The 19,728-nt window shown below is 35.1% G+C and overlaps 5 protein-coding genes across 5 annotated transcripts; 1 reads left to right on the plus strand and 4 right to left on the minus strand.

The window, feature by feature from the left end:
• Positions 1 to 921: 921 nt before the first annotated feature.
• SAPINGB_P003467 (uncharacterized protein) lies at positions 922 to 1,512 on the minus strand (the record flags this gene model as incomplete). The annotated part of the gene is made up of 1 exon (XM_031998185.1): positions 922 to 1,512. The coding sequence occupies one exon, from the start codon at positions 1,510 to 1,512 to the stop codon at positions 922 to 924; it is 591 nt and encodes a 196-aa protein (XP_031854076.1).
• A 2,902-nt stretch (positions 1,513 to 4,414) lies between these two features.
• Positions 4,415 to 7,572, minus strand: SAPINGB_P003468 (uncharacterized protein; the record flags this gene model as incomplete). The annotated part of the gene is made up of 2 exons (XM_031998186.1): positions 4,415 to 7,137; positions 7,191 to 7,572. The coding sequence occupies 2 exons, from the start codon at positions 7,570 to 7,572 to the stop codon at positions 4,415 to 4,417; spliced, it is 3,105 nt and encodes a 1,034-aa protein (XP_031854077.1).
• Positions 7,573 to 9,979: 2,407 nt separating this feature from the next.
• Positions 9,980 to 12,427, plus strand: SAPINGB_P003469 (uncharacterized protein; the record flags this gene model as incomplete). Its single annotated transcript, XM_031998187.1, has 2 exons — positions 9,980 to 10,084; positions 10,178 to 12,427. The coding sequence occupies 2 exons, from the start codon at positions 9,980 to 9,982 to the stop codon at positions 12,425 to 12,427; spliced, it is 2,355 nt and encodes a 784-aa protein (XP_031854078.1).
• Positions 12,428 to 13,665: 1,238 nt separating this feature from the next.
• On the minus strand, positions 13,666 to 15,502 carry SAPINGB_P003470 (uncharacterized protein; the record flags this gene model as incomplete). Its single annotated transcript, XM_031998188.1, has 3 exons — positions 13,666 to 13,810; positions 13,897 to 14,011; positions 14,098 to 15,502. 3 exons carry the CDS (start codon positions 15,500 to 15,502, stop codon positions 13,666 to 13,668), a joined length of 1,665 nt encoding a protein of 554 aa, XP_031854079.1.
• A 3,131-nt stretch (positions 15,503 to 18,633) lies between these two features.
• On the minus strand, positions 18,634 to 19,728 carry SAPINGB_P003471 (uncharacterized protein; the record flags this gene model as incomplete). Its single annotated transcript, XM_031998189.1, has 1 exon — positions 18,634 to 19,728. One exon carries the CDS (start codon positions 19,726 to 19,728, stop codon positions 18,634 to 18,636), a length of 1,095 nt encoding a protein of 364 aa, XP_031854080.1.

Here is a 19,728-nt window from a genome sequence, read left to right on the forward strand (position 1 = left end):
ACTCTTTTCAACTTTTTTTTTTTCTTTTGTAAAATGTTAGCAACATGTCATACCTATCTTAATAGAGGGAGAAAAAAAAAGTCGACAGTTTGAATTCAAACGAAAAATAGTAAGATGTTGGCTGTGTATTCATGTGTGTATGCAGCAAATAATCAAAGTGCCTGTATGTCTTGAACACATGGAGAAAGGAAAAAAAAAAAAAAAAAAAAAGAAATTATTCTTTGTTTGTTGCTCCACACCTCCATATATTTCATTACATGACTGATAAAAAAAACGGTGACACTAAAAAGAAATGGGGCGATGAAAAGAAGAAGGCCAACTAATAAATCTATTGTGCAAGTGAAAACTGAGATTGCTTTATTGACAATTGCTGAAATTACTATTGAAATAGATGGTTGAATCGTTATGCTGGATGTTTTTTTATTCCTTTTTTAGAATTGGAACATTTTTTTTTTGAAAAATTGCAAAATTGAAAAATTGCAAAATTGCAAAATTGCAAAATTGCAAAATTGCAAACTTGAAAAACTTAAACAAATACAAAATACCGACGGTGTTCCCGGGTTCCAAACCGGTAATACCGAACATTGAACAAATTGTTGAATGTATATAAATATATTTGAAATGCCGAGAAATAGTTGAACTAACAAAAAATTTGATACCAACAGGTTGATTTAACTGAATCATGAGCCGGAAAAAAAAAACGAATAATGCTGATAACTGTTGATTTACATTAAAGTTTAAGGCCAAGTGAAAGAAAAGATGATACCTGGAAAAGTTAACATACAAAAGATCATTGAATTCATTATAAATTTATATTAGTCATTAAAAAAACAAGACATGAAAAAAAGGCACATAATAATCATACCAAAGCGGAGCTGTGATATGAACTTTCTTATTGGGTAAAAAAAATCAATTTACCACTTAAAGGAAGAGCATACCGGCACCAATGACAGCGGCACCAAGAAGACCACCGCTGACAACGATAGAGCCGGCACCGGAGCTGGAGCTAGAGGAAGCAGCTGCCGAGCCGGAAGCGGCAGCAGAGCCGGAGGCAGCGCTGCGGCCTGAGCCTGAAGATCCAGATGCAGAAGCACCACGGCCTGAGCCGGAAGATCCAGATGCAGAAGCACCACGGCCTGAGCCGGAAGATCCAGATGCAGAAGCACCACGTCCCGAGCCAGAGCCAGAAGAGCCAGAAGCAGTAGCTTCGGCAGTGGCGGTGGCTGCAGCGGCACCAGAGGAAGAACCACGACCTGAGTGGCCGCTAGAAGAGGCAGCGGCAGAAGAAGAACCCATATCCATATCCATAGACATTGACATGGTGGTAGCAGCAGCAGTGCCAGAGGCAGTAGTAGCAGCAGAGCCACGGCCTGATCGACCACTGTGAGCGACAGAGCCAGAGACAGTTGCAGCGGAGGCACCGGTGGTCATGTCATCTTCGTCACCATCACCGTCACCAGCCATAACAACAGCAGCAAAAAGGGCGGAGTAGAGAATAGATTGAACCTTCATTGTGGATTATGTGATGATGTGTTTACGACAATTAAACGAACGACTAAGATTAGGATGATTGTGACTTATGAAAAGAGAGAAAAAAAAAACGAAAATACAATTTAAAAAGAATTGTAGATCTATTTATACATTTTGTGAGAAAGAAAATAAATGACTGAATGGAAAAAAAAATATTCAAAGATGGGGATAACATCCTGGTTCATTAGTTTTCTTAAGGCATATCAATCAGCATTCTTCATTTCCTATTTAGGAAAGGGTTTTTAAAAACTCTGCTCGATTTGACTTGATTTGTGATTTTCTCCTTTTTCGCCCTACCTAAAAATTTTTTTTTTTAAAAAAGAAGTTGAATCAAAAACGCTAGGGTTTTTTTTTTTTTTTTGTTATAACAATTACTATAAGATGCTCATCGAGACTTAGTCTAAGCTATCCATATACGTCGGCTTATTATGATTTTTTACTTTCTTTTTTTTTTTCAGTACGTTTTTAAAAAAAAAAAAACGGGCATAAATTATGATATTGAAATTCCAAATTAATTGCAAACAAGGGGGGAAAAAAGAAATATACATATAATGTTTAAAAACAGAAACCCTAAGAACCTTGGCTTGAAAATTCTCGACACAGGTTTTTTTGGGATTTTATTGATAAGTCGTATGCTGTCGTTTTGTAGAAAGAAATAACTTATAGTTTTTTTATTAAATGTAACAATAAACTCACTATTTGAACCAGTAATAGCGGAGGGCGGTAACAAGAGTAGCAGCAGCCCATGGGTTCTATCGTGTATATTGCCAGTTCCCAACAAGAGAGTGGATTGTTCTTATATATGCTTACAAAAAAAATTTTTTTTTTTTCATTCCATTGCACTACTAAAGTTAACTCACGTTTTTGTCCAAATAAAGAACTCCATCCTTAATATCAATTTCTGGAAAAACAACTGTCGGGATTAAACGAGGAAACTCTCACCTCGACTTTGGATAGGAAGAAAGAGAAGAGGGGGGAAGGACTACTACTGTCATCTACCATAGACCCCCCGATGTACGGGTCTGGAAAACATGTATAATTGGCTGAAAACAAGTGGACGGAGCGGTAGAAAAAAAAAAAAGCTAGTTGAAATTTTTAAATATTGGAAAGAAGGAAAATTCACAATTTGTTTGAATTCGACAAGACTAAATTCAATTCTTAGAATTTAAGAAACAAAGTAATATATATAAAACAATCAATTAAACAGATAAAGATTTGGCAAGCAGAAAGCCAACATTTTAGTCAAGAATTATAAACGTTGCAGATGCTTGGGTGTTAATGTAATGTGGTAGTCTACCATTTTGCTAGCTGTGGAATTCAAAATTCCGGGGAAAAAAAAAAAAAGAAAAAAAACTTTTTTTTTATCTAAAAATGGATTTTCCATCTTCCTACCCGATAATCGTGATCATCTAATCAGACTACGATTGGAAAACTTCAGCCACTGAAAAAGAAGATCTACAACAGTAAAACATTTAACATAAACTATTCGTTTCTAAAGATTGATATGTTCTAGCCTTAACTTAAAAAAAAAAAACTTAAGAATTTAGATTTTGATAAACTTAGGCTTATATTAATCAATCTAAGGGGGTAAACCTGTGTTATTTATTTTAATGAGTGTACAACATATATTGATTTCAGTCACTAACCTTACAAATATAAACGAAACAAATCCCCTTCTAAAAAAGAAAACCTCCAACTCTCAGAAAGAAGTTAGGTTGGAGGGGTGAATAGAAAATACATGTAAAATTACATTGCACAGCATATGACAAATACTTCTTTGCGGTACTTAAACGTGAAGACCATGAGAGGTCCCCATTGAGATAAACAAAAATTTTATATATTTATTTTACCAGTGATCAAAGTTAGTAAAGCAAAAAGATTATGGACGACACCGGAGTTGAACCGGGGACCTTTCGCATGCTAAGCGAACGTGATAGCCAACTACACCAGACGCCCTAATAATTTAAAAATGTAGATTGTAAAATCATTATAAAGTAATTCATATAAACTCACTTAATTTTTAAACATTTCGGGCTGGATTTTATGGACCAGAAAGATAGCGCAGATGCTGATGTTATATAATTCTATAACCTTTGAATACAAAAAAACAAACGGGCTGAATTAGAAAATTTTTGACCTTATTTACTGCTTGGAGTTATTAAAAATACTATTACAGATTTGCTAAAGACAAATCAAGTTAAATTGCGAAGCTTTGGTCTTTTACCCCCTGTTTCTTGTAAGCTGCCATTAGGAAATATTTTTTGGCAGTTGGAGATGCAATGTTAACGTTAAATTAAAAGTTTATCATGAAAACGAAAAGATAAATTGTTAAAACAAAAAAAATAGGGCAGATTCAGTTTTTTATATTATAATTCTATCCCTTGAATAAAAACAAACAAATATGGCTGGATCGGAAAAAAAATTTGTCAATGAAATAATATATTGTGTTTAAGTAATTTTAAATAATTTTTTTATGGAGTGAGTGAATGGGGGTGATAATTAGCAGAAACCAAGTTATCTAAGCAGTATTGATGTTATTCAGAAATGATCAATGCTATACATGGTATGCCTTCAATTCAATTACTCAGTATACAGAATTTAATCACATATTTTTTATAAGGAGATTCATAAATTTTTGTAAATACTTTTGGATAATGATGAACGAAGCAAACAAAAAACAAAAAGAAACTCCATCATGGTTCTACTGTCGACTCACAAGAATATACATTGGATGAATCAGATATTGAAAAAAAGGAATGATCTTTATCAGAAAGAAAATAAAAGCTTAATACATCCACTCGTTATAATTAAAAAAAATTTGGGTAATTCACATTGTTGTAAATTTGGAAAGGCCTCTAAAAAATTGTTTTTTATTTATATAAATTTACTGCGTTAAAATATTTTTCAAATCATTACGGCGATTATACAATGTTCGTTTAGTCGTAGGAGGAGTGGAGTAAGAAATATCTTTATAAGCATTATTTACCTGATCCTCCTTCTCGTAAGAGAAAAGTTCAACCATTCCCTTTGGTTCAGTGTACGCTGCGAACCGATTTTTTTCCAGAAAGAATTTGACTGAAGAAGTTCCATTATTGTTCGGAAGAATCACATCAGAACTAATGCAATAAACGGGATTCAACAACCTAGATATATTCACCAACATAGGATTCTCCATTTTCAAGCAGCCAGTGCCGTAGGCCAAAAGATCCACCCCATTCTCCGTGAATGGAAAGCTCTCTTTAGAGCCCTTAACGTGATTCAAATCACGAACTTTGGCCTTTTTAACCACAGCCATCTTAACAACACGCCCATTTTTTTTCCTATAAGAGATAAAATCCAAAACACGGCAAATAAACGATAATTTGTTAATATGAGCCGGCTCCAGTCGAGCATAATTACCCGATACAATAATCATTTTTGAGGTTTTAAAATGACATTCATTGTACTGTGTAAATGCTGTTGGATTCTTAGCATTATGCTTAATAAGATTCTCAATCTTTTTTCGGTCTAAATGAAAAATTCCATCACTATCAACCGATTCGAGATTTTGGTCTGTATACGGATGTCTCAACTCAATGGCTCCAAATGAAAGCTCAGGTGCAGCAGCAAAAAAAATAGAGTAGCTGTATTCCCACATTTTTAAATTGTTAAATGCAGTAAGAAATTTGTTACATGCATTAACATCTCCATCTATAATTTTGATTAGGCGCTTAGCGTCCCAAGTCCAATGAACTCTTGGGTTCCCAGTTCTTTCAATTATTTTAACAATATGAAGAAGCGTATGTAAGGGCAAAGTGCAACAGACGCTACTATTGGTGTAGTTGGACGTAGTTAGTTTTTCAAATCGTTTCACCATGTCTTTGATGCATGGCTCCAACTGCTTCAAAACAGTGCGTGGAATTGCTGTCATGTAAGCAACGCGAAAAACGCAAAACATATCGCAGCAAAGCTGAATAAATTGATGTTGAACCGGAGTTAGTTCATTGGCCAAAAGAACAAGGAAAACTGGGAAGATCTCCAAAATAGTTTTGAGTTCAATACTAGTTAAGTTAAAAAGCTTCCCACTAAAAAAAGACTTTAGTTTGAACTTTTGACCCATCATGTTAGAAGCAATACCCAACTCATTGAAGCTGGTAAAAAAATCTTCAAGTATGGCCCGAGCTTCATGGCTGAGCAGAAGATTCTCTGGAAAATTTTTGCAAGGGCGTAACCTATTTCCTGAAGGAACGCCTATGAGAATGTTGAGAAACTCACGCTCGAGATTTTCAAACAACAGATGAAAAGCATCTGGAGGAAAAGAATCTTCAAGAGATATAGTATCTAGTGAAAGTAAAGATGATTTTTCACGTATGCCAGTAATGACCTTGTTGGCCTCAGAAATGAAGTCCAAAGTATTGAGTTTCTGCAAGTCCTGTTGGTGAGTCTGATTGTCTCGAGTTGGAAATTGACCATTAACGTTCTGCAAATATCGCTCCGGATCGCAGGGATCAGGCTTAATAAAAGAAGGTTTACCACCAAGCTTTGAAGTAGGCACATAACAATTTAAACAACTGAAGTTTCCGGAGGGAGCAACAATGCCTGAAGCATCAGACCGCACAGTCATGTCTCCATTAAAAAAAACTAAGTGGCATGTCACAATAATATATTTCCAGTTGCTGCCAACACGCACTATAAAACCATTTTTCATACGATCGAAATCATCAACTATAGTCTGCAAAAAAGTAGAATAATTTGGAGGTTTGTTATTAAAATTTTTTTTGGGGTAAAGCATTACCGGGAAGCAATACTTGGTCAAAGCTCTCATACTAGCAGGAATGTTGTATAGTGTCAAAAAAGTGTTCATGATTTCAAAATTTCCATTCTGAAATACGTCGCCACTGTCGGCAATTAGTCCAAAAAAAAGAGGAACAACATCCATTTCTTTACCATTGAACATAGTTTTATAAGGGCTGGTTTTGATACCTTTGTCTTCGAGCTCGTGAATATATTCCGCATCCCAAACGTCACGAATGTAATTGTCATCCTTTCTGTGGGTGAACCTAAGAATTTCGCAAAATTTTGAATCCAAAAAAAGCTTGCGAATCATAATAATTGGAGAAATATACCAGCCATAATTGTGACGTGACCTTGGAGTAGAGCATTGAAAGCAACACTCATCATCTTTGCGATCTCCAGTAAAAGCACAACAGTAGTTTACGCAGAAGAAAACCTTTTTTGAACCTGATCCAAATAAATTGGGAGCTGTTGCTGAATCGGAATGATCCACCAAATATTTCAGAATATCTTTGTTTAACGATGTATTTATTGTGGAGTCCAAATCTTTCTGTTCTTCTAACATATTTTTAATAAAGTTATCACAAGTTGACTTTCCGCAATTCTGTTGAATAAGAGTATTGAGGCAAGTCGTCACCATATTTGAGGCTTTAGGGTTTGATAATGTTGTCTCTAAAAGTTTTTCAAATACAAAAAGATCACCCACTGTGTTGGGAAAGCAGTCAAGATCTTTCGCAAATAAACTTTCAAAATTCTTATGGTCGTAGAATGTAGCCAACGCTTCAATCATATGTTTCTCCTCTTGTTGGAAACTTTTAGCATTACATGATTCATCTGTAAAATGTTAAAACTTGGAATTTTGAATAAATTGTGTAAATTTTACTTACAATATTGTGGAAGGTAGAGAGTGTCAGTGCCATCTTCAGGCTTTGGGCAAACATCTTCTATAGTGCAAGAATCATCTGAATTTACAAAAATATGCTGGGAAACTGAAGTAAAAGGTATCGGTTGAAAAACTGCTGCCGCTTGTGCTGTATACTTGGACTCCTGAAATTCGAAATCGCTTGTTGGTGGTGGTGAAAAACCAATCCGATGTATATAAGGGTTATTTTTGGAAATTCTTCCAGTGTTTTGAGATTTTAAAGGAGATTGAAAAAGACCGAATCCAGCACTATGAACTGAGCAATCATTTTGGATAGTCGAACAATTTGGATTTGTTTTTGAATGTATCTCTGAAATAGGAGAATCGTCATCGTCTGAATGGTCCATTACAATTGATTTAGAAAGTAAAATTTATACATAAAAATGATAAAGAAAAAAAATAAAACAAATGCTAGGAAAAACAGGATAAAAAAAAAGCTTGAATTATAAAAATGTTTGTAGAGGAAATACAACGCTGATACAATTATAATCGTGTATACAAAAAAAAATATAAGACCAAGTTAAAGGTTTATATGTTGATGATTTTTACTACTTTTACATCATATTGGACTTTAAAATGCCACTTTAATAGCCTACACAATGTGACAAAATCATAATCCAGGCTTAAATGGACAATTCATTTTATTCAAGAAAAATCTATTTTTTTTTAATTATAGTCATTTGGTTTAATTTTTTTATATTTAAAAAAAATGAGATAAGATTAAAAATTTAATGTAATCATGAAAAATAAAGGTTTAATTGATGGGTGTGATTATATTTTCGTACACTTGACAGTTAACTTTTTTTTTTGCAATGCACAAATGCGAAAACGTTTGCACAATTGTGCATCACAAAATCAAACGAAAAGAATGATTTTAAATACATAAAAAGCATCAAAATTTCCTGGTTTCTAATTATTACAGAGGTTAGATTCTAATATTTAGTACAATGACCGAAAAAATAAATTTAGAGAAATATTTATTTTTTTTTGTGTGTTTTCTGATTTTTTAATATTAGGTCTAATTCTAAGATATCAGAATTAACTACCAAATTTGAAAAAAATTTAACAAATCAAAATATGGTCATTATTTTGATTAAAAATATTTCTACCATTAGTGTATGATAAACTTAAGACATTTAAGAGATACCCTGAGCTAAAAGTTTTTGATTTTCTCAAACAGGAGGTCCTTGACATCTAATTAATGTGATTTGTTTATTCAAGTCCACCCCCTGTTATTCAAGGGATAGAATTATAATATGACATCAGCATCTGCGCTATTCTTTTTGTTCTAACAATATACCTTTTCGTTTTTATAATAAACTTTTAATTCAACGTTAACATTTCATCTCCAACTGCCAGAAAATATGTCCTAATGTCAGCTTACAAGAAACAGGGTGTCAGAGACCAAAGCTTCGCAATTTAACTCCATTTGTCTTTACCAACGCTGAAATAGTATTTTTAATAACCCCAAGTAGTGATAAAGCTTAAAAAACTTTTGATCCAGCCGTTTGTTTGTTTGTTTGTTTTTATTCAAGGGTTATAGAACTATATAACATCAGCATCTGCGCTATCCTTTTATTGTCTGACTATGTGACTTGCCGGTTTTCATTTGTACCTTTTTAGTACGGGTGGTTTCTGTTCTGTGCGTCTCCGGTAGCCCGGAAGATGGGCCCTGATGCCAGCTTACGAGGAACAGGGAGAACCAGTCTGTCGGTCCCAAAACCTTCCCAACCCATTTCCACTTATCTTCACGGACGCCCGTGTATTTCTTAATCTCTTCCGTCAGAGATACGGCCCGCAATCACCTGCAGGCTATTTAGACTGTACAGAAGAGTCGGCATTCCTGTAACCAGGGTAGCCTATGGTTTTCAGTCTAGGTGTATACTCCCGTACACATCCTCAGGAAAAGGGGGTATTCTGGGAATCGAACCCAGTATCTTCCGCTTTCGAGCGAACGTGTTATCCTTTACACCATCCAGCCCTTTCCCCCTTAGGATTGTTTGATGTTAACTAAGAGTCTCACGCTCTACCGATTGAGCTAGCAAGGCATTAATTATATTGATCCAGCCCAAAATATCTTAAATTAAGTGAATTTATATAAATTACTTTATAATGATTTCACAATTTACATTTTTAAATTATTAGGGCGTCTGGTGTAGTTGGCTATCACGTTCGCTTAGCATGCGAAAGGTCCCCGGTTCAACTCCGGTGTCGTCCATAATATTTTTGCTTTACTAACTTTGATCACTATAGAATTTTATTTTGTTTTTTTTTTCTTCCATCTAGACTGGTAAATAATTTATTGGATATCTTGTGATTTAATCTAAGATAGATATTCCCAAATTTGACTCTGTAAATCATCATTTGAATATGAGGGGTTCAATGGGGTTCAGCCTTTTTTCTTTTTCTCAATATTCTGTCAATTATTTGGTCGGTTGTCTAATTTAAGTTTCAGGCTCGCGTGGCATTTTTTGTATTTTTTTTTCTATTCGACAAAAAAAACATCATTTTTTATTCTACATATATAAGCCTTCCAAATTTACTTTTTTTCTCTTTCAGAATCATATGGAAATCTATTTTGGTAAATTTGCGGGTTAATATTTTTGCGGGTTATCTTGTGGTCGTCGTAATATTTCGTTGCATCCCTTTTTGAGTTAATTTTTTGGTTTTCCGTTCCTTTAATCTTTTCCTCCTGCTAAACTTTTCAGATTCACACAACGTCAGCATTTAAGCTTACAACACCACCACTTTTTAATGACAACTCTTGAATGGCCAGACGGGAAACCTTTGGTGCAGTTAGAGCGCCCAGCAGTTTTTGTCCCTAAGGCAGTTTCTCTTTATGAGAACCTTTTCGTTTCGGTTAGTCTCACCTTTGTGTTATCCGATCTGTGCATTCATATAAACTAACCTTGCATAACCTCTTTTTTTTTTTTTTTTCAAACTTTTCAACAGGGTCGCATTGAACACAAATCTGAAGGATTTTGGACTGAAGTTTTCCTTCTTCGCTGTAACAAAGGTGCATTTTTAGACATTATTGCTAAAGTTAGCCCAGACAAACTTCTTCAACGAAAGGTGATTACTAGAGACCTTTTTAAGCAATGTATTTTAAGACTTTCTTCACCCATCTCTGTCAAGCATATTACAGAGCTGAACAACACGCTTGTGATTCTATCGTCGTTCTTGCAGGGTGTGTTTTCAAAAAAATTCATGTCACAAAGCTCTGATCTTATATCGGTACTAGCCGGCTACGATGCCATAGACAAACTTTTTTTCCAGCTTTTGGATAATCTCAAGCTTCTCATTAGTGGCAACTTTTTACAAAAACAAGAACAGATACAACAAGAAAAAAACGGCTCGTCGGCAGATTCTATACCGAATCTTATTCTTTCAGCCCAAGTTAATGCTATCCGAACTACACTTGTTGCTGCGGGAGGCGCTTTTAATACATCTCTTGCAACTTATTTCATGAATAGAGAGATGTTTGTTTCTATAAATGCATTCATTGATTCTCCACAATCAGATCTTTATGTTGGAGACGCATTTTCGCTTATTGGAGTACTTGCGGTTTATGGTAAGCTGGAGGCTTCCAACCCTTACCGTCGACGTCTTGCTGACTTTGTGGATCATACAAGCATGCTCAAGACAGTACAAGCGTCTGGTCACGTTTGGCAAATCTGCCTTGATAGCTATCGAAATAATGCTAAATACCCTGCATCGCAACAAGCTTCTACATCTTCAACATCGCCAACAGTCCCGACAAGTACTGCCATGTGGTCTGTGTTTTCGTGGCTAGGAATTGGAAACAGTGGCGCAGCATCTGACAACAGTGACGATAGCATAGCACAAAAAAATCCTTTGGAAATAATGTCGCTGACAATTGCAACATATGAAGCAATTGCTGTTAATAAGGTATACGCAAAGATATTATTAGAGTGTTCAGAAAATGACACAAGTGGATCCAATAAATCTCCACTCTACCTTCAAGCACCACCCTTTGCCACATTTATTTCGCTATGCACATTTCTTTTTCAAAACCAACATAAGTCTCAACGAGCTGCCATTTACTCTCGGCTGTGCTTATTGATTTTTAGAATACTTATTGAATCACCTATTTTCCCTTCATCTGCTTCAGCTTCATCAGCCCCTTCTCTTTTACTAGACGATAACCTGAGGACTACACGAATTATTGTTGCACAACAGCGAACACCATATCTTCCAATTGTTACTTTTGATTCGAAAAATGAGAAGAAGAAACCAGCAAATGATGATCTAGATGAAAATATTAGGGGTCCAAAAGAAGGCCGATTGCTAATGGAAGGAATTTTAGATGCATTACAATGTGCCATTAGATACAATATGAAGAGAAATCTGGATACTGAAATGTACAAACTTGCACTAATCAATGTTTTCCAAGTCATTCATTCTTTGCGACAAGCAAAGTTCCAACTTCAATATCACTGGTCTGAATTATGGAAAACACTAATGTCACTAGTCAGATTTATAAATGCACACCCATACCCTTCAAGCACAGGATCATCACCATCATCATCGTCTGCATCCTTGCCTAACGGCTCTAACAAGGTTAGCCCGGGAGATGCAACAGCTTATTCTGAGATATCCGGATTAGTTGTTCTTATTCTTGCAACATCACTGATTCATGGCGATTCTTTTCTTGGATCACCAGAAGATTTTGACGATCTCTTTTACAAGGTAATTGAGGGAAGTGAAGTTCTAATGAAGCTCAAATCCCTGTTTTTCATGCCCGCTCTGGGATCAACTTCAGGTGGACCCACTGCATCGATTTCCCCATCCATGGCTGTTCTTCAAGCTGCCATCAATCATTACTCTGCTTTACTCCCCAAGAGCAAACTTATGGGTTCCAGCAGTTCTCAACAGTTAAATGCTCAGCAGGTGGCTGCTTTGATCCGCGAGGGATATCAGACACTTTCTTTGCATCAATACGCAACCACTAGTAGCAATGGAAATCGCCGTGCTAATAGAAGCAACGGTGGTAGTGGTGGCTATACTAGCAATGGAGGTAGTGCCAGCCCAGTTATTGTACAGTCCCCTGCCGAAGTGGCTGCCTATTTATTGTATGATCCTTTGCCCAAACTGCGTGAGAGTGACGAACGAATATACTTTAAAAAGATGACGCGACAAATCATCACCGATATTCAAGTACTCCATTCAAATATCTATTGATTATATCGGTGAAGGCTTAGAAATGCCTTCACTTGGTTTAATCGAAGTTTCTAACAAATGAAAATTTTATTTTTTTTATCTTATTATAAAACCTATTACTTATATATTGAAGAATCGTAGAACTAACTATACTTGTTCCTTTACTGTTACTTTCAAAGAGAGAAATTAGAAAAATACCTAAAAAAAATTCATAATAAGTAGTACACACACACACACACACCTCAAAAAAAAAAAACATTTAAATCACGTACGCTTGTCCACCATAGACTGCGACATCTAATTAAAGGACTGTACTGCTTGTGGTTCCATTTGTACCTGGAAGTTGAAGTCTTTCACCGGAAATCGGTACGGAGAATTGAACGGAGGAAGACGAGGATGACCCGGTCGTGGGGTCCGAGGTGGACGACAATGGTGCTTGCTCATTGTCGTTTATTTCTGATTCAGAACTCTTCGGGCGCTTTGAAATAACCTTGAAAAAAAAAAAAGTTTTGTTGGTGGGATTAAAAGAAAGAGAGAAAAAAGAAGAAAAAGAAAAAGAAAACGATTCTTAATGTGAGTGTCATTGAAAAAAGAAAACTTTTCATTGCTTTGATGAGTGGATATTTTCAAAAAAACAAGAAAAATGAAAAATGAAAAATGAAAAATGAAAAATAAAAAATAAAAAGCTAAATTCAGAGAAGACAAAGAGAGAGAAGATACTGTCGCTTTACTGTGAATTGAAATTTGGAGATATTGTTTCCTTTTTTCATGGACAAATTCGTGAAATTGTGGCAAATTTTGAGTATCATTTTATTCATTACTGGGATTATGTAGAGAGGGTTCATTCAGGAGCTTTAATAATAGTTAATTTATCCGAACCATCTGTATTTTGTCGTGAAAATAATAACAAAAGCTAATGTAAAGTCATGCAGATGAACAAAATAATTGGTAGTCGATTAGTTATCATAGTTGTGGTCGTTGCAGTGGAATCATAAAAACAAAAACAAAAAAAAGGACAAATAAATGATGCGAGTTGGTGTGTGTCCCTTCTTCTTTCTCTTTTCTCTTCTCTTATTTCTCTTCAACAAATTATCCTAAAGGATAAAATGAACATGGAGGGGTAAAATAAAATGTTGGAGGGAATAGAAGGGATGAGGGCCGGCTCTAAAATATACAGGTGGAAAAAAAAAAAAAAAGAAAAAAAAAAACGAGCCCTGATTGTCTTTAAAAAAAAATAAATAAAAAAAAAAGAAATGCTTTCACGCATCAACGGCAGGAACAGATTCGCGGCATACCTGACCATTAAGATCCCTTTTTCTCTTGAGATTTTTTTTATTCTTATTCTTGGCTGATCTTTCTGGACGCTGTTCGCCCTCTTCAAAAACGTCGTTTGGGAGATCGTAGCTATCGAATGCAATGTTAGTATTTCGGGAGGGGAAAAAACAAAAACATTAACCAAGGCTTTTTACTTGAAGCAAAAATGAACCTACTTTCGAACGTTTTTTATGTAAATGTTGTAGGTATTTTCATTGTAATGGGTCCAAGATTTACAAGCTTCAAAGAATTCTTGACAAGGCCATTTGATATCGAGTTGTTTTGATGATCCTAAAAACAAAAAAGAAGGGTACAACATGAGTTGTCCCAAAAAAGGTTAATAATTTAAATAAACAAAAAAAATTTTTTTAACCAACCTTCTAATACAATCTTGAGACCAATATATAGCACAGTAGTATGCACAATAGTTTTTCCAGGCTCAGGCGTCATGTTAATTTTTTCCTTTGGAAGAGGTTCCAAGCCAGGTATTACTTGGCCATCAGCAACTTTTGTTGCTTCATCCTCAGAAACCAGAAATGTCTTATCAAAAGACTTGACAAAGGGATGACTGATTTCGATAGTGCCCAAAAGTTCCAGCTTTTGCACAAGTAAACGCAGTTTGCTCTCGACGAGACCCGACCACTTGAGATGGTCTTCAGCAGTGCCATTTGTAGCAGCAATAATAGATAGGTAATACTTGTATCTGTGAAAAAAGTCATGCTTAGTAAACAGATCAGCCCAAGACTTTCTTCCAACCATAATATCGTCCATAATTTGGCCACCACGTACAAGTTCAGCCATTATGACTTTCTGGGTGGAACTAGTAATGTTATGTGTGGCACACATAGATGGGTAAGCAGGTGTGATGATTGGCATACGATGGGAACGATCCATGGCATAAAGCTTAGGGTTCCAGACACGAACCTGAAGAGGGCCGTCTTCTATAGGTTTAAGAAGGACCGGCTGTGGCCAAGTCCATCGAGTTAAAATGTGGAAAAACTTTCCAACAATGGTAGCCGAAACAGCATAAGGATAGAGCTGACATATCCGGGCAACAAGCATAGCCCAAGCCACACCACCTGGGAAGCCCATAATGTTTCCGTAAATAGCTCTTCTTTGAGCCCATAGTTTGATGGCACGGAGAGCATGTTTGAAGACAATTTGCTGGGGTACGAGGCGAAGAATTTCATCTGTAACACGAGTACCGTTAAGGGATCTGAGGTCCTTTTCGTCAATGTTTTTAAGCAAGTTTTTATCCTCAAGGGTAAGATCTGCAGGGACACTTGGGACATCGAGTCTTGCGCAAATAAGATCGATGGAGATTCCAGACATTTTGATTTTAATAATTGGGACGAATGCATCAGGAACAGATGCAATTTCGTCAAGTTCGGGTCGTTTGCGCAAAAGTTTTTCAAAAACGGTAAAAAAGTCTTCTCTAGACACGTGCTTGGGAACAACCACAAGGGTATCAATATCAGAGCCAGGGCCGTAAACACCCAGTCTGTAGGAGCCAAAAGTGAAGATTTTCCCACCAGAGGCTTTAGCCATTCCCTCAGTCATGTGCTTTTGCAGACTGACTTGTCGAACAAACTCGACGGTGAGTTCTTGTAGCAGCTTAAGCACTTCAACACGTTTTTCAGTTTCGGCTTTAGACTCAAAAGATCCTTGTCGTTTAAGTTCTTCAATCAGTAGATCATTGAGCGCGTTTTCTGCGGCAGTAGGACCAGCTTCTGAAATAGGAGGGGTGACGCCCCATTGAGCTTGCTTTGAATCAGAAGACATGCTAATGAATAGTGATAAGGTTGATGGTATTAAGTGATCGATCTGGGAACTGCAGGTAAAGCAAAACTCAGCTTGAAAAAAGAAGGAGAAGGAGGGTTTTTTTTATATATTATTTAAAAAAATATTTCTAATTTTTTTATAAATTTTTAGTATAAAAGTTTTTAGATTTTTTTTTTTTAGGATCGATAAAGATTTTGTATGAATAAAAAATTTTTTTTTTTTCAGAATGGTTGGTAGTAGTTATGACTTGTCACAAAGAAAAAAAGAAAAAAATTTAAGACTATTTAAGCAAATTGATAGATTCCAAAAATATTCAAATATGTTAAAGAATCAGTAAAACGAAAAAAAAGCAGTATAATTGAGGGGGGTATTCTAACGACAAGTTGGTGATGAAGAATTGATGGATGAGGTTGTTGATGGTACAAACAAAAAAAAAATTCTATTATCTAGTCAACAATCCAGAGTTTGTAACTAGTAGTTCAACAGTCAACAACGCAATGATTTGAAATCCAACTGTTCTTTTGTGGCAAACAAAAAAAAAAAAATTATATATCTTTGTCCCTTTTTCAAACGAAGGTCGATAGAGGAGAACACAAGATATTGAAGATGGAACTAAAAAAAAAGAAGGTTGCGTTAAAAGAGCAAGAAATATTGATGAGCAGTGTTGAGAAGATTAAAAAGCCAAAAAAAAAAAAAAAAAAAAAAAAAAAGGAGGGAGTAAAAAAAAAAAAAAGTTACTGGCAAAAAAGGTGTGTCTGTGTGTATGTGTGTGGGTTTTTTAGGCGATGAGATTGTAGTAACGTAAATGATTATATATGGCTGATATAGTTGTAATAACTTAACTTCCACAGTTGTAACAAAACTTAGAACTTAATAAGACTTAGTGTTGAAGGTAGTGGTGGTGGTGGTGATGAGAATTTTAATGATTCGAAAAAAGAAAATTTTCATTTCCAATTTGTTGCAACAATACCAAGTTGTAACTTTTCAAATTTCATTTTCAGAGACACCGAATTTACGCCTTGTGAAGAAACGCTAATTAATTGGAACAGAGTTCATATTTGCTATCCATATTTTGAATACAGGTGTTTAAATAAGATATGAGAATTGAATGATTGCTATATTATAGATGCTGCGATTGAAATTGATTTACAAAGATACCTATGAAAGTTTTGCAGAAGAATAAGAAGAAATTAAACGAAGATATTTTAAAGAAGTTGGGGATTAAATGAACAAACATAGTTGACCACTTTCAAACCCAGAATTTTTTTAATTGAAGTTTTTAAATATTGGACTCTTTGAATATTGAAATAAATCTGTAAAGAAGAAAAAAAAAAACTGAATGTTCTAAAGTGCGCTTAAATTTATGGACTTCTGGTTTATTATTATTATTTTTTGTTTTTGATACCTGGCCAGCTGACTGTTACTTCTTGTGCCACAAGATAAAGAGATAGGCTTTACAATTGAAAGGGATATCTGGCTGATATACCAATAAATCACCATATATTAATTATAAATTTTTTTATTTTTTTTTTGTTTTGATAAAACAAAATATGAGGAGATTATTGTCAATAAGGAATGGAAAAACAAAACAGAGATATACATTTAACCTGGGATTGGCGCTTTATTGGTTATAATTATTATTATGATTGGAACGAAGCAACTCTTTAAACAATTACATAATGGCGGCAAAATCGATTTTGAACAAATGACTTAATTGATAATTTTGCGTATTGTAAAATGAGAAAGATAATGGTTATTTTTTTTTTCTATATATTCATTTGTTTATTGTTATTATTTGCTAATAGTTGAATCTTATTGCGAGTTTTTTTTTTTTTTTTCAAAAAAATAAAAATAAAAAAGTATTCAAGTTCTTTTATTTTCGTTAATTACGTATTTAATACAAAACCAATCATCTTTCCATGTTTCTTAGAAACATTTTTAGATTTATGATCTATTTTATGAAGCAATTAGAGCAATTAATCCCCGCAAATGTCATTTTGGGCTCGGTAAATACCAATATCAAACTAATTACAAACTATTACCAAATTGTCTAGATTCATATATTTGTAAATATAGATTGAAATATTCTAAAGGTACATTGAAATATCAAAGCAAAATAGAAAGAAAAAAAAAAAAAATAGAAGAGAATTGAGAGCAAAAATATCTAATAGAATAATATTGGGGTTTACCCTGGAAACTAGCTCTGACAAGGGGCGAGAGAAAAAGAATGAGGAGGCCTCACGTGAAGACTTCATTCAAATCTGCGGGGAAAGAACAAGATAGAATATACTGGGGCAAGGTACATATACTAAAAAAAATAATTTTTGATTGTTTAGAAAAAAAAAGAATAGTTCAAATGAAGATTTTATATTTCGGTGCGATGGGAGTTTCTTTTGTTCTAGTGTGTTGATGAGAGAAAGATCGTGTCAAAAAAAATTTTGTTTGTTTATTTTGGTTTTGTTGCTGATGCGAAAATTAAAAGTCATTTGAATGGGTGAACTAAATTCAAATATTTCCCAATTTAGAATCTCTATGCGCATAACATCGCTATCGCTCAAAAAAAAAAAAAAAAAAAAAAAAAATTAGAAAAATAAAGAAAAAAAAAACTTCATTTCATTCTACTCTCAAAGAAAAAAAAAAAAAATTATTCTATTCATGTGACTATTCGAAAATAGAAGTTTTTTTTTATTTTTAAAACCTATTTTTTTTTCTGGTTATAATTATATTCTTTACTTTCAAAGTCCAAGTAAAGGGCGGTTAAATGAATAGGTCGAGACTCAAACTCAATTTCGTATAAAGTTTTTAAAAAGATTTTAATGCAAAAAGAAAAAAAATAAAAAAAAAATAGTGAATTTATTTCGTCATCATTCATTAAAGTGTTTATAAACTAAAAAAAAAATCTATACAAAGAAAAGCTCGTAACATAATGAGGGAAAAAAAAAAATATGCAAAAGGATAGTTCAAAGTGCTCGAGAGAAAAGTGTCAAAACACCATTCTGCTCTTCCACTGCTTTGTGAGGTTTTCTAGAAAACCTTTATGCGTGTAAAGGGGGAAAAAAAAGGCTTGACCGGTTGGCTACACCTTTGAGGATGCCAATGAAAAGGAAGAAAGAGAGATAGAAAAAAAAACCTCAATTCTTTGAATAATATGTGGTCTTTCTGGAAGAGGAAGGTCCTCTAGCATATGGCTCTTCGTCTTCGTCACTAAGGGAACGAGATTCAATGACCATAATGCGCTCTTCAGCATTATAATCAATGTTTTGCAGAGTTTCGTATTCATTATCTCTGTAAATGTAAAACTGAATAAAGATGATGATATCGGCAACAGTGGTAGACACGGCACCAAAGATGAATGGAAACTCAGTAATGAAAAATTCGCGAGCCTCAACAGGATCAACAATAGATTTCCAAGTGCAGCCAATGGTGAAGCAATAAGAGACGTTTCCAAAAAGAGTAGCAATGAAAAGAGCAGGGCTAACACCTTCGCAGCTCTTGCGGTCAAAGTTACGCTTAATCTGAGGGAGTCTGGAAACAGTGTAAAGAGCGTTGGAAGTCCAGCTGGCAATGTTACCAACAATGAGTTGGACAGTGGCGAGAATGAGAAGAATTTGAGAAGGAGAGGCAGAAGCTGCGGTCGAAGCAATAACGCTGGGAAGAGGAGCACCGGAAGTTGTGGAAGAGCCGTAAGCAAGGCCAAGAACGACGCCAGGTGTGAAGGTAGAGTAAGATCGAGTGATGGTTGCAGTGTCATTTTTGCTAATGCTGCTTTGACGGGGCTTGTTGGTGTTTGAACTGGAAGGTATCAGGATTTGTCGCTCTTCCATGACTTGTGAATCTTCTTCAAGTTGTTGAACTGCCAGCCATGGTCTGTTGGAGTAGTACTTGTACTGGAAGTAGAGAAAGCTATCTGAGAATAAAAAGTAGAATCCCAAAACGACTTGGAATGGCATTTGACCTGTACACAGGCATCCCAGGACGTTTAAGAAAGCGCCGGCAATCCAACACAGCACAAAGCCTTCGCTAAAGCCGTTGACATCTTTTGTTTTGTAGAGCTGGTAACTTTGGTATGTTCCTGCTGTGACCCATACTAATATAGAGATGTATTGAGAGGCCCATGAAAATGCCTCAAGGTTTCCGTAAACGCATTCATGAGAAACAACATGGATCCACTTGATGAGAGGAATACCGTTTTCAGAAAGGGGGCATGAAGAATATAAAGTGGACAT

The sequence above is a fragment of the Magnusiomyces paraingens genome (assembly GCF_902498895.1).
Source record: "Magnusiomyces paraingens strain CBS 517.90 genome assembly, contig: contig3, whole genome shotgun sequence".
In the NCBI taxonomy this organism is placed as follows: domain Eukaryota; kingdom Fungi; phylum Ascomycota; class Dipodascomycetes; order Dipodascales; family Dipodascaceae; genus Magnusiomyces; species Magnusiomyces paraingens.